This window comes from Ammospiza nelsoni, chromosome 6, assembly GCF_027579445.1.
Source record: "Ammospiza nelsoni isolate bAmmNel1 chromosome 6, bAmmNel1.pri, whole genome shotgun sequence".
NCBI lineage: Eukaryota > Metazoa > Chordata > Aves > Passeriformes > Passerellidae > Ammospiza > Ammospiza nelsoni.
In genome coordinates, this window is record NC_080638.1 from 13,337,020 (window position 1) to 13,348,160 (window position 11,141).

An 11,141-nucleotide genomic window follows, 5' to 3' on the forward strand; every position below is an offset into this window, starting at 1 on the left:
TAAGGTCAGGAGCTGTAAGGCCACGCTGAATCAGCAAACTGCCCTGTAGCACTCTTTTCATTCTTTTTTAAGAGCTCAGCAGGTGTGGAAGTCGTTCTGACCTCGGGTTGTTTTGCAAGCCAGTTTTGCCACCTCTCACGCAGCTACAATGTATATGCAAACCGAGTTGAACGGCCACAAAAGATACACACACACTTAGCAGCTCCAGCAAACAGCCCTGCCTGCTCCTTTCACGCCGTCCGCAAGTTTGCAGCAGTATTTGCTCTCCCGGCTGAGGAAAGAGCTCTGTGCTCCCAGCAGAGGCTGCCCAGGCACACACAGGAGCTATTTGCTAAGTCACGAGAAAGTGACCAGCGGCCCTTTCTGCTCGGGCTTTACCTCGTGCTGGGCAACTCGCACCCAGAAGGAAACTTCTGCCCAGCGGAGCCAAGGCTCCCCCGGTTCCTTACTGCCCCCAAGGGGATTCCTGGTGTGGGACCAGCCCCGGCAAATGCAGCTTAAACACCCCAAAGCACCCCAACCTAGCAGCACCAGAATGTACAGATGGAACATGAGGGAAGTGAAAGTCACAAAGTACTTTGGGTAAAATGTCACACCAACAACTTCAAAAGAGACCCCATGATCTGATAACCAAAGCCAAGAAACTCATGCTCTGTTCTTTTTCTTACACTACAATACAGAGCTCTACATGTTACACATGCAGACCATGTTAGAAAAGGTTAAAAAAATTCAAGCTGGAGGTAACATTATAAAAACCTCGCCCAAAGTATCCAGAGCATTCAGCATTTGAAAAATCTTGTCTGAAAGACTCCATGTAAGAAGAAGCTTGCCTCTTCCCCTTTGACAACCTTCCACTCCTAAACCCTCAGCAGCTAAGAGTCCAATCATTTAATGCAACCACTCCATCCTTGTGACATTTGCAGCTATTGAGGAAGCAGAGAAAGGCACTGAACCAGGCCCTGCTGCACTGTGAAATCACTGGTGATGGTGGCCAGCCAACAGGAACCCCTCTTTATCCTTTCCCTGTCACTCACATTAGGACACAAAACTTTAAATGTAACTTCTGAAAGTCACTTCCCAGTAGAGCATCGGAATCTCTTCATAAGCAAACTCTGTTGAGCTCTGACTTACAAAAACTGATGAGTTATAGGGGGTTGCACTTCTTCCCCCCTTAACATTGTCAGACACAAAAATTCTAAAAAATGTTTAATGACATCTAAAAAGATGTCTTACTTGCTCACACACTGAGATGAATCTCAGAGACTTACAAGACATCTCACAGTGAAGTTATAAATTCCCTGGAATTACAAATTAAAAACCTGCAAGGAAAGTATTATCTAGCAACTGCACCTTTATAAATATGTTAATATTAGAAGATGAAACAACACTCTATATTGTTTTCAGAGTGTCATTCCATAACTGCATAGTTAAAATTATCTATTTTCATCATAAGTTCTGAGAAACTCTTCATACAATGAAGCACAAAGATTATTTCAAAAGGCAGCAATGTCTTCCTGCTGCTCTCCAGTAGCTTAATTGAAGAGTCTGGTTCTAAGTCCTGGTAAAACACAGGAGACAGGGACAGAGATGGGCGAACACCCCAGGGTACCCCATCAGCTGAAAATGCTGAGACACAAGAGCCAGTGATCTCATTGCCTGGAACTTCTTTTCACAGTGAGAAAAGTAAAGACAAGGAGACTGAAATACTTGCTTTTAAACATTATCTCAACTCTGAAAGTTCTCACAGCCTTTTATGTGCAGGCAACATAACCTGATAAAACTTAGCGAAAGGAGAAATAAAGCATAGAATAATTCATCACTTAGCCAACGTCAAAAGAAAAATAACAAGAGCCTGGACAAATCAAGAATCATACTCTCCAGTCCCCTCCTCCAGTCAGGAGAACTTTGTTGACTGACAGGATATGGTGAAGACAGATACAAATACTTGGTTAACTCTTACCTACTTAGATATCTCTTGCACTAATCAGGAATATCAATTACTGACTGATGCACAGTCTTTTCTGCTAAGGTAAAATGACCATTCTGCTGAAAGCCAGTCTCATCAGCTCAACAGAGGCACTTCTGACAAATTAAAGTAAACTGAAAGGTCAACCAAGGACAACCATTAAGCTATAAAAACACCTGTGCAACTTGGCCATATGCAAGAACAGTGTTCACTGCTGCTGGGATCTCATCTTTACAGAGAAAGAGACCCCCATATCTGTAATTAGGTATTAACTGGTAACAGAATTGCTCTAACAATCAACAAATTCAGACCAGCATCCTGCAAGAAAATGCATAGCTGACTTCAATAAACCTAAGTGAAACCCAGACCATGCATGTGAATAAAGCTGAATGTGTAAGTGCTTGCAGACTTCTGGTTTAGCACACACTTTTATCACAAAATATCTGTGAGAGATTAGTGATGCTCCATTTCCCACAACAAAGAATTCTTACACACTGGTTCAGTAATATCTGGTGCTTTTAAAGAGGCACAACTATTCAGATTTTATGCCAATTTAGCACATGTGTAGTACACGATGGGCCATGGGGTTTTGATTGCAAAGTGAGAACAAAAGCCAGTGGCCAGCGAGCACGATTCTTCCTGCAAGAGTTTGCCATTTGCTGAAGACCCCAGCCGGCAGTGAATGTTAATTTCCTGCACCTTCAGCAACTCAATACCTGCAGAAAAGAACTAGAATAGATTTCAAGCAAGTTACTGTATATAAATATGAAATTTTCATTGAACATGAAAAAACAATACATTTTGGGACCAGCTTAGGATTTCATAGATATTACATATCACAGAATCACAGAAATTCAAGGCTGGAGGAGACCTGTAAGATCATCAAGTCCAACCCATATATATTTATAGGCCATCATATTTTTTGCATTTTGGATTTAAATAACAAACACTAACATACTCTTTAACAGAGTACATGGAAAAGACAGGCAATTACTTCATACAAGTCTTAATTAGTCATTGAATAGTTTTATAGAGCTATCTATTTCAAAGGTACCTAATATTTATTTGCCGATCACTTATTTAATAACATGCAAGAGTCACTTTTTAATTTTCTGAGAAGCTCCACCTTTAGTTTTTTAAATTTTCTCCACTGCCAGCAGAACATTTGGCCCACCTTTATCTAAGCTCTGCTGAACATCTGTTGCATTACATGAGTATTGTCAGGCCTGAAGTCTGCTTAAGAGCAACAAGGAAAAATATTTGTGAAAAAGGCAACTAAAGGCACCACGAGAGCTGCCATGCAGGCTTATGCTTCACCTCCTCCACCAAGACATCCTCTTTTCAAACACTAAAACACTTTTGTTCTCCAAATGTCTACAAGCCCCGTGGCTGCGTCTCATCAATAAAGTTTTCATCTACCAGGTGAGGTTAAGCAGAACAAAGATATAATCTTCCAAAAGCGAAGTCGCTGGAGCTGGGAGCTGCTGGGATGTTACATGCGAGTGAGGCAGGTGAGCGCAGCGCAAGGATGACACACCTGGGCTGGGAACCCCGTCTGCCCCCGTCCCTGGGACACGTGTCCGCATCCACCCAGCAGCACACCTACCCCGGCAGCCCCGCTGAGCCCACGGAACACCGCCACGCTGCCACATCTGATTCTCAGCTCAGCCCAGGCCATCAGATTTGCTTCTGAACTCAGTCCAGGCCACTCGTACAGGCGGCACTGCTGGCGAAGCGCTGGGGCTCTCGCTGCCTCCTTCCCGCTGCCCAGTCAGTGCTTTCAGCACCCAAAGACTGCTTAAACGGTCCCGGCAGGGCTGTGTCCAGCGGAGCCACCGAGGGCCTGCACAAGGGCGGTTTTACACCCCCCTCCGCGATCACCCTTTTCCCGGCTGAGCACGGACACAATGGAGGCAATTTGTTCCCGCCGAGAGAGGCACGGGGGCCCCGGCCGCTCTGTGCCGCTGCCCCCCGCCCGAGCAGCCCCGCCCGGCCCGGCGGGGCCCCGCTGCCATGTGCGGGGACAATGCACGCCGGGCCCGGCCTCCGGCCGGCGGGACGCGGCCGGCGGAAAGGGGCCGCGGCGGCGGGCGGGCGGGCCGAGGGGCCGGGGGGACCTCTCCGCCCCCGCCCCGCTCCCCCTCCCACGGGCCGGCCTCGTCCCCGCTCCCCAGCGCCGCGGCCCCGGCCCAGGCCCGGCGGCGCCCTCACCTCGTTGAGCTGTCGCTCGGCGGCTTCGCGCAGCGCCGGGTCCATGGTGCCCCGCAGGGCCTCGATGATGCCGCTGGGGTCCATGGCGGGAGCAGCGCGGAGGGCAGGGGCCGGGGCCGCGCCGAGCGCACATGGACCCGCCGCCTCCAGCGGCCGCCGGCGCGAAAGGAAGGGAGAGCGCCAAGAGCCCGGATAGAGCTGCCCCCGCTGCCGACAGGAGCGACGCCCCTTCCGCCGCCGACGGGAGCGGCAGCCCTTCCGCCGCATGGCCCGCCCCGCCCCGCCGCGGGGCGCCCCGGGATCTGCAGTCCGGCGGCCGCGCCAGCGCCGGGACTTGGCTGGGCACCGGCACCGGGGAGACGCGGGACAGGCGGTCTCGGCCCGCACCAGCCGCCTCAGGAGCGGCGGCCCGGCTCGAACGGCCCCGTCACGGGAGCCGCGGTCCGACACCGGCCGCTCCGAACCGAACCGAACCGAACGAGCTCCTCGGCCGCGCCAGCGTTGTGAGGGATCCGTTGTTTTAGCGAAAATCCCTCCCGCATCCGCGCCCCGTTCTCGGAGAGGCTCGTGTGGCTCAGCGAGGAAGGAGGGGTGCGTGGGGACTGGGTTTGCTCTGTCATGGACATGGGGTGCTACCCTGCTGGCTTTAGGGTGGTGGGGGAAAAGAGGAGAAGAAAAATTCTGAAGATGTGTCAAAAAATCAGTATAAACGGAGCTGCCGCTCGTGAAGGGTCTAGGAAATGTGTTGTGAGGAGCGGCTGAGGGAGCTGGGGGCGGTCAGGCTGGAGAAATGGAGCCTCAGGCGCGGCCTGACTCCCTGCCCAGCCAGGCCCGGCCCGTCTGTGCTGTTCTGCCGGCACAGGAGCCCAAGAAAGATGGGACAGGGGAAATCCAGATTAGATGATAGAAAATATTTCACCGACAGGGTGGGAAGTCAATGGAATAGGTTCTTGCCCAGGTTCAAAAGGCATCTGAAAGTGGTGCTGGGTGATGTGGGTTACTGGGTTAGAAGGTTACAGAGGCAGTGCTGGGTTGGTGGTTGGACGGGATGATCCTGAAGGTCTCTTCCAGCCATGACAATTCCATGATTCAGTGATTCTGGAGGCCTTGGTTCAGTCACAGAGTCATGACTGAGCTGCTTAACTTAGTCCTCTGTAAGTCATTTCTGTAAGTCACTTCATCCCACGAGCATTTGAGCATTGAAGTAATTTCACTTCCATGAGTAGTCACGATAAAATGAGCAATGCTATATTTGGGTCAGTGAGTTGTAGAATTTAATTGCCACTGTACAGTCATTCACTGTCATGCCTTCATTCGGGGGATGGCATGCAGCAATGTACTTGAAATTTTGGGAATCATCCTGGAATGACTCTGAAATTTAGGCACATATCCAAGACAAAAGCAGAAAATAAGAAAATTTAAAAGTGATACAATTTAGAAAGTGCTCTATCTCTTTATAGTTGAGTTAAACAGCTTCAGGAAATCTAGGCTTATCTATATTGTCTTTGCATATATGGAACAGCATAACAGACTTGTATATAATTTTCCCAAATTAGTGATTTTTCTATGATTGTCACTGGACTAAAACTTGGGTTTCTCAGTTTCTCTTGCTACTGTTTGTAGTTTGGGGTTTTTTTAACATAATGCTAAAAATTATTATTTACACTATGTAGCTTTTTCGTATTACAAGTGTGAAAATGAGCAACTAATGTATGAAACTAAAAATGAGCAACTAATTTATGAAACTAAACTGTGAAGCAGCAATGAATGTCTGCTTTTCTGTGTAAGCACAGGAGACATATGGGCCCAGATGACCCAAGTAGCAATGTGGCATAATTTTGGGACATGATGTCATATGCTGTTCTTTTATGAGTTGCCCAGATCTGCAGTCATACTCCAATTCTAGATGTTGCACAAAATGTTTAAAAATAAAAAAAAAAAAGTGAAATACTGTGGGTTCAATACCATTACAAAATGCTGCAACAAAGTCTTTTCCCTGCTTTTCTGTCACAGCACAGATAACAACATCAAATCTTTTTGTATCAAAGGAGCAAAGCAATCATGCCCTCAGCCAGGGTGCTAAGCTGATCCAACAACTTATGAAACAGAATGTATCTTCTCTAAAAATAAAAGTGCTTCAAAGGGCAGAGGGCTCCTGAGGTGCTGGTTGTGCATAATGCTCTGTGTCAGAGGTACAGATGTGAAATGCTGCAAAGACAAGCACAATGGGGTGGGAGCCATCACCAGCAAAGCTGCTGTGCCTCTGGAAGCTGTGCCAGAGCTGCTCCTGTTTGGATACAAAAGTGAGGAGGACAAAAAAAGTTGTGCAAAAGAATGTGTAAGCAGCTGTCCACCCTGAGTGCTCTGAAAAAGAAAACCTTGTATGTGCAGGAATGTTGGCATTGTCCAGGGCGTTTGTACTTGCACTTTGCTTGCCCAGAAGTAATAACATCAGCTAACTTCATAGCAGGATTAATTGCATAAATGACTCACAGAAAAAATAAATGCAGGATTCAGTCAAGATGGACATTTCATGTCCACAGGAAGCCAAATTTAAGAGGAAACATCTAGGAGGTTAAATTATAATTTCTCACAAATCTGAACAATTTGTCGGCAGATCACATTTGCTGTAGGTATTTTAGTGTTAGAGATGAAATAGTAAAGCTGAACAAAAACTGACGCACCAGCAGTTTGAGTGGAGCAGCCTAAGAGGTGGCAAATGACTTCAAGGGACTGGTGAGCTGTGGCATCCTTAACAGTGAAGTTTTGATTAGATAAATATACCCACTTCCATCAGACACTTTCTTCGAGCAGTATTAGCAGGACAAAAGAGACTTTAGGCCCACCCATCACAGTGCAGCAATTGGTGAGGACTTTGGCCAAACCTGTTTGGCAAACAAAGGGGACATGAATCAATATCTTGCAAGATTCAACAACATGAGTTGATAGAAAAATTTAATTTTGAAGTCAAAATTCAAATCACTAGAGTTAACATTGGCAAGAAAGATGTCCTTTAGGCAGATAAGCCTCATCAAATTCTTGCTCTCAGAAGAGAACAAAAAGAAGTGTACGTGTTGCAGCAGGGATTATCTGCCCAGAGCTGCTCTCTGTTGTGTAGGAATGCTCACAGACAACCTCAGGCTGCTGTGGGAGAGCAGAGCCTCTCAAATTATCTCAGAAAGGGCAATGTGGTATTGCACAGGCCTCAAATATTGGATGCAAATCGGTCTCAATTACTCCTGAAGATAAACATGCTCTCCTAGCCTGTCTGTCTTGGGGTTTGCAGCCATGTGTACTTTCCCTGGAAAGCTGGAGCAATAACAATGTTTGTCAGCTTTAGTAAAGTAATGTGCTCCTTGGAGCTGGCTGTGGAGCACTGCTTGGCCTGTGTACCTTTCTGGGGTACCATTCTCTCTACTGTCACTGGAAAGGCAGAAATCAGATATAAAGACAGCACAGCTACCCAAGATCACCACTTTTGGGTGCATTTACCAGATGTTGCTAAAGAATTGGGCATAAATTTTTTATGCCTTCTACTTATTCAAAAAAATAAAACCAAAACCCAAAGACAGTAACTGATAAATGCTGCTATCAGCTGTTCTGTGCTAGAACAGATTTGACAGCAGCCAAATTAACTCCAGCTATGCAGAGCATATTCCTGCATCAACAGCATTCCAAATGTCAACCTAGGATTTAGAAAAAAAATACTTGCACATGAAGGTACTTAACCAATCCTACAGATCCAAAGGGAGTTTGGACAGCAATAAGTGGATGAATCACCAGCACCCAAAGTTATTGTGAAACTATTTTTGATAAATCAAAGATGGCAACAGGAAGAAAAAGTTATGCACAGAAATATTGTGCTGATGTGCAAAGTTTGGAAAGAACTATTTCTATTAATCTTTTTTTAAAAGCTGAAATGGGATTAAAATATGAAACTACAAAATGAAACATGCTAGCCAACATATTTTGGTGTAAAATTGTCAAACAAAGGTGATTGTTTGAGAAGTTCTCAGTTTGGCTAGGGAAACAGTACAAAATAAGTACCTTTCTTTGCTTTAAAATATCAGAGTAGGCTATGACTCTGAGCACACACTGAAGGGATTGAGAACTGGCTAAATTACAATTTTCAGTTAAAAGGTGATAAGTGAAGAGTGATTTTTTAAAGGGCCAATTTCTACTGATACACTAGCAGACTATTTGGTACTTTAGGCAGTTTTGAAATAGATACAAAAATCACTGCAGATCATTGTGAGAATGATGTAAGATTAGCAAAACAATCATATGTGCATGGGACAGGGGTGTAACTTGAAAAGAAACAGAAATGCACTTTAACACAGCCAAATGTGAAGTTACACATAAAAAAAACAGAAAATGAAAGATTGGAAGGATCAGGGATACCATGGGCATGCAGGTTTGCATGAGCAGGTTGGCATGAGCTCCCAGCAGGATGTTGTGGCAAAATCACCATTTTTGAGTTTAAAACAACTGTCTGAAGAGGGAGAGTGGTTTGTCCCTCCCTCCAGTGGGGAGAGATGGATGTTCATTGCCAGAGAAAAACACCACGTTTTTAAAAAATATTTACAAATTGCAGTGCATTAAATACCCCCAAAAGTTGTCTGAGATGAAGAGTTTATTCTCCTCATCTGTCTGAGACCTACTTGAAATGTCCATTTAGGTTTAAGACAAAAGATCTGAGGGGTCTTGTTTGCTGTTTGTCACTACAGTTGTGCTGAGGTGAAACAGAGGTTTAGCAGGCAGAATTAGGGTGGTTCCTTGCAGAGTCGCTCATCTGGGGCTACCTTTACCAAAATGGGATGCCATTGCATGCCCAGCTCATGGTTTCACAGTCCCTTTAATCTCCTTTAGTCAGCTGGGAGTTGGCTTTACCCCTAAGGAGAACTTTGCTGAAATTTCTGCAGCATTTTTTTAGTGAGGAAAGCACTACTCTCCTTGCTTCACCCCACCAAAACCCCCAGGAGCCATCCCCACCCCCCAGCCAGATGGCAAGGCTGGAGCAGATGCTAAACCCTGTATCCAAACAGGTTTCCCAGGGGACAGATGCTGAAAACAAGATTCAGCCATTAGCTGGTGTAAGTGCCTGCAAGTGGAACAGCGGGAGTAGCAAGGCTGAGACGGAGCAGCAAAGCATCAGTTGTTGTAATTCAGCCAGGGTTATTAAGGTCCTGAGGAAATGTCAAGGAGTTAGAGCCGTCTTAGAGCTTTAGATCAATAGTTTACTTAAAAAAAAAAATAAAAACACACCAACAAACTACCAAAACCAGGAAATACAAAAAACTCTGATGTGTGATTCTTCTGAGGTCAGAAAAACCGGACATCTTGTTAAATATCTCTCAAAGATGCAGCAGTCCCTCATCAACTCTTACTTTTATCAGTTAACTCTGGACAGCAAGGTGAGGAAAAAGGGAAAGATCAGGAAGACAATAGTGGGTACTGAACATCTCTTTAGTGAATAAAGTTGTAAGAGGAACAAATGCCTACCAGGTGAAACTAGAGTGTAACTGAAGAAAATTCCCAGTGGCACTAATTAGTGCTTTCTTTTCTCCAAGTGAGCCTGGGTGCAGTTCTGGAAGATAAGTTTTTGTGAAAACACAGTCTGTGCTTCAGTCAAACCAACAGGATTAGGGCTTTAATAAAAACCATGTGCATAAACCTTGATCAGGATGTTGGAGTAGATAATGTGATGATGAAGTGCACAGTATTTTGGGTTTTGCTGTTTGCTGTCAGGTGAGATCTGGCTGCTCCTGAAGGTTTGCACTGTGGGGAGGTGCAGGTGATGCAGCCCACAGCCTGCTCCAGGCCCTGGTGACAGACAGAGGAGCAGGAGTGTCTGTAACCTACGGCAGTTCCTCCTCCTCCCTCCTGCTCTGTTTTCCACCCTGTTTGTTTATATTTCACAGCCCTGAGGGAAAATGCCACTTAGAGAGCTGCAGAATGGTGGATGGTGACACCCTGGGGAGAAAAGCAGCAGACAGCAAGTGGTATTGGTGGCATTAGGATGACACTCACACTTCATGCCTTTTTTCACACTTTTGATACAGTTGCACAGGCACAGAAGTTACAAAGGCATCAGTGGAATTGGTTGTACTGTTTGAAATGAAAACTCAATGAAAACTCTGTGCTGAGGATCACAGAATTACAGTGTGACCTCAGAATAATGCCTGTGATCATGGTGTTCTCCAAGAATATCTCTTTAAATGCATGATGGGAGTTGGTTTATTTTGTTTTTGCAAGAAAACAAGCATGTCCTTTCTTTACTGTTCCTTAAATACGACTGCAAGCTTATTTATTTTTTTATGATTGCTCAGATGGACAGCTGTGAATCCAATGTAATGTTGACTTTACATTTTGAGGAAGCAAATGGAAAGAAAATTTAAGTATAAGGAGTGTATATCTATGAATTAGGGTTCAAGAAGGTGTTGATTTTTAAAACACAAGTTTTCTAATGCAGTTTTTACAGCCAAGATGCAACAATAAACTGGAATTGTTCAGAAAGAATTGTGAAAATAATCAAGCTGTGGAACAGGCAAAAGTTTCCAGAACTTCTGAAGAGTAAAAAAGAATATTTAAGCTATAACTTTAATTGTATAATTAATTGTGTGTGCAAGGCTTATGCAAGCTATATGTAATTTATCAAGCTATATTTCATTCAATTTAATAAGACAGAGAGTTCTGTTTAGAATTATTTTAGTCTTTATAATCCTATCCTCTTTCCATTTAGATTGATTCAACAATGAGTACAGTAGAACAGGATTTTATTCTATTAAAAATTCACTCAGAATAAATTCCCAGCACCTCGGGAGAGCTTTTCATATGCAAGGAGCTACAAGCACACATTAAGAATTTCAATAATCCAGCAGCACAGTGTTCAGTGTGTGAACTCTTCCAGCCACACAACTGCAGGCAGTGCCCCCAGGACACACCTGTGTGTGGGAAGTGTGCC

General features: G+C 45.0%; 1 protein-coding gene across 1 annotated transcript in view; it reads right to left on the reverse strand.

The window, feature by feature from the left end:
- Positions 1-4,335, reverse strand: part of IPO7 (importin 7) — a 33,471-nt gene extending 29,136 nt beyond the window's left edge. The window contains exon 1 of the mRNA XM_059473488.1: positions 4,178-4,335. Coding sequence (XP_059329471.1) covers positions 4,178-4,261 — 84 coding nt within the window. The 5' untranslated portion in view covers positions 4,262-4,335. The remainder of the gene's footprint in view (positions 1-4,177) is intronic.
- Positions 4,336-11,141: the final 6,806 nt, after the last annotated feature.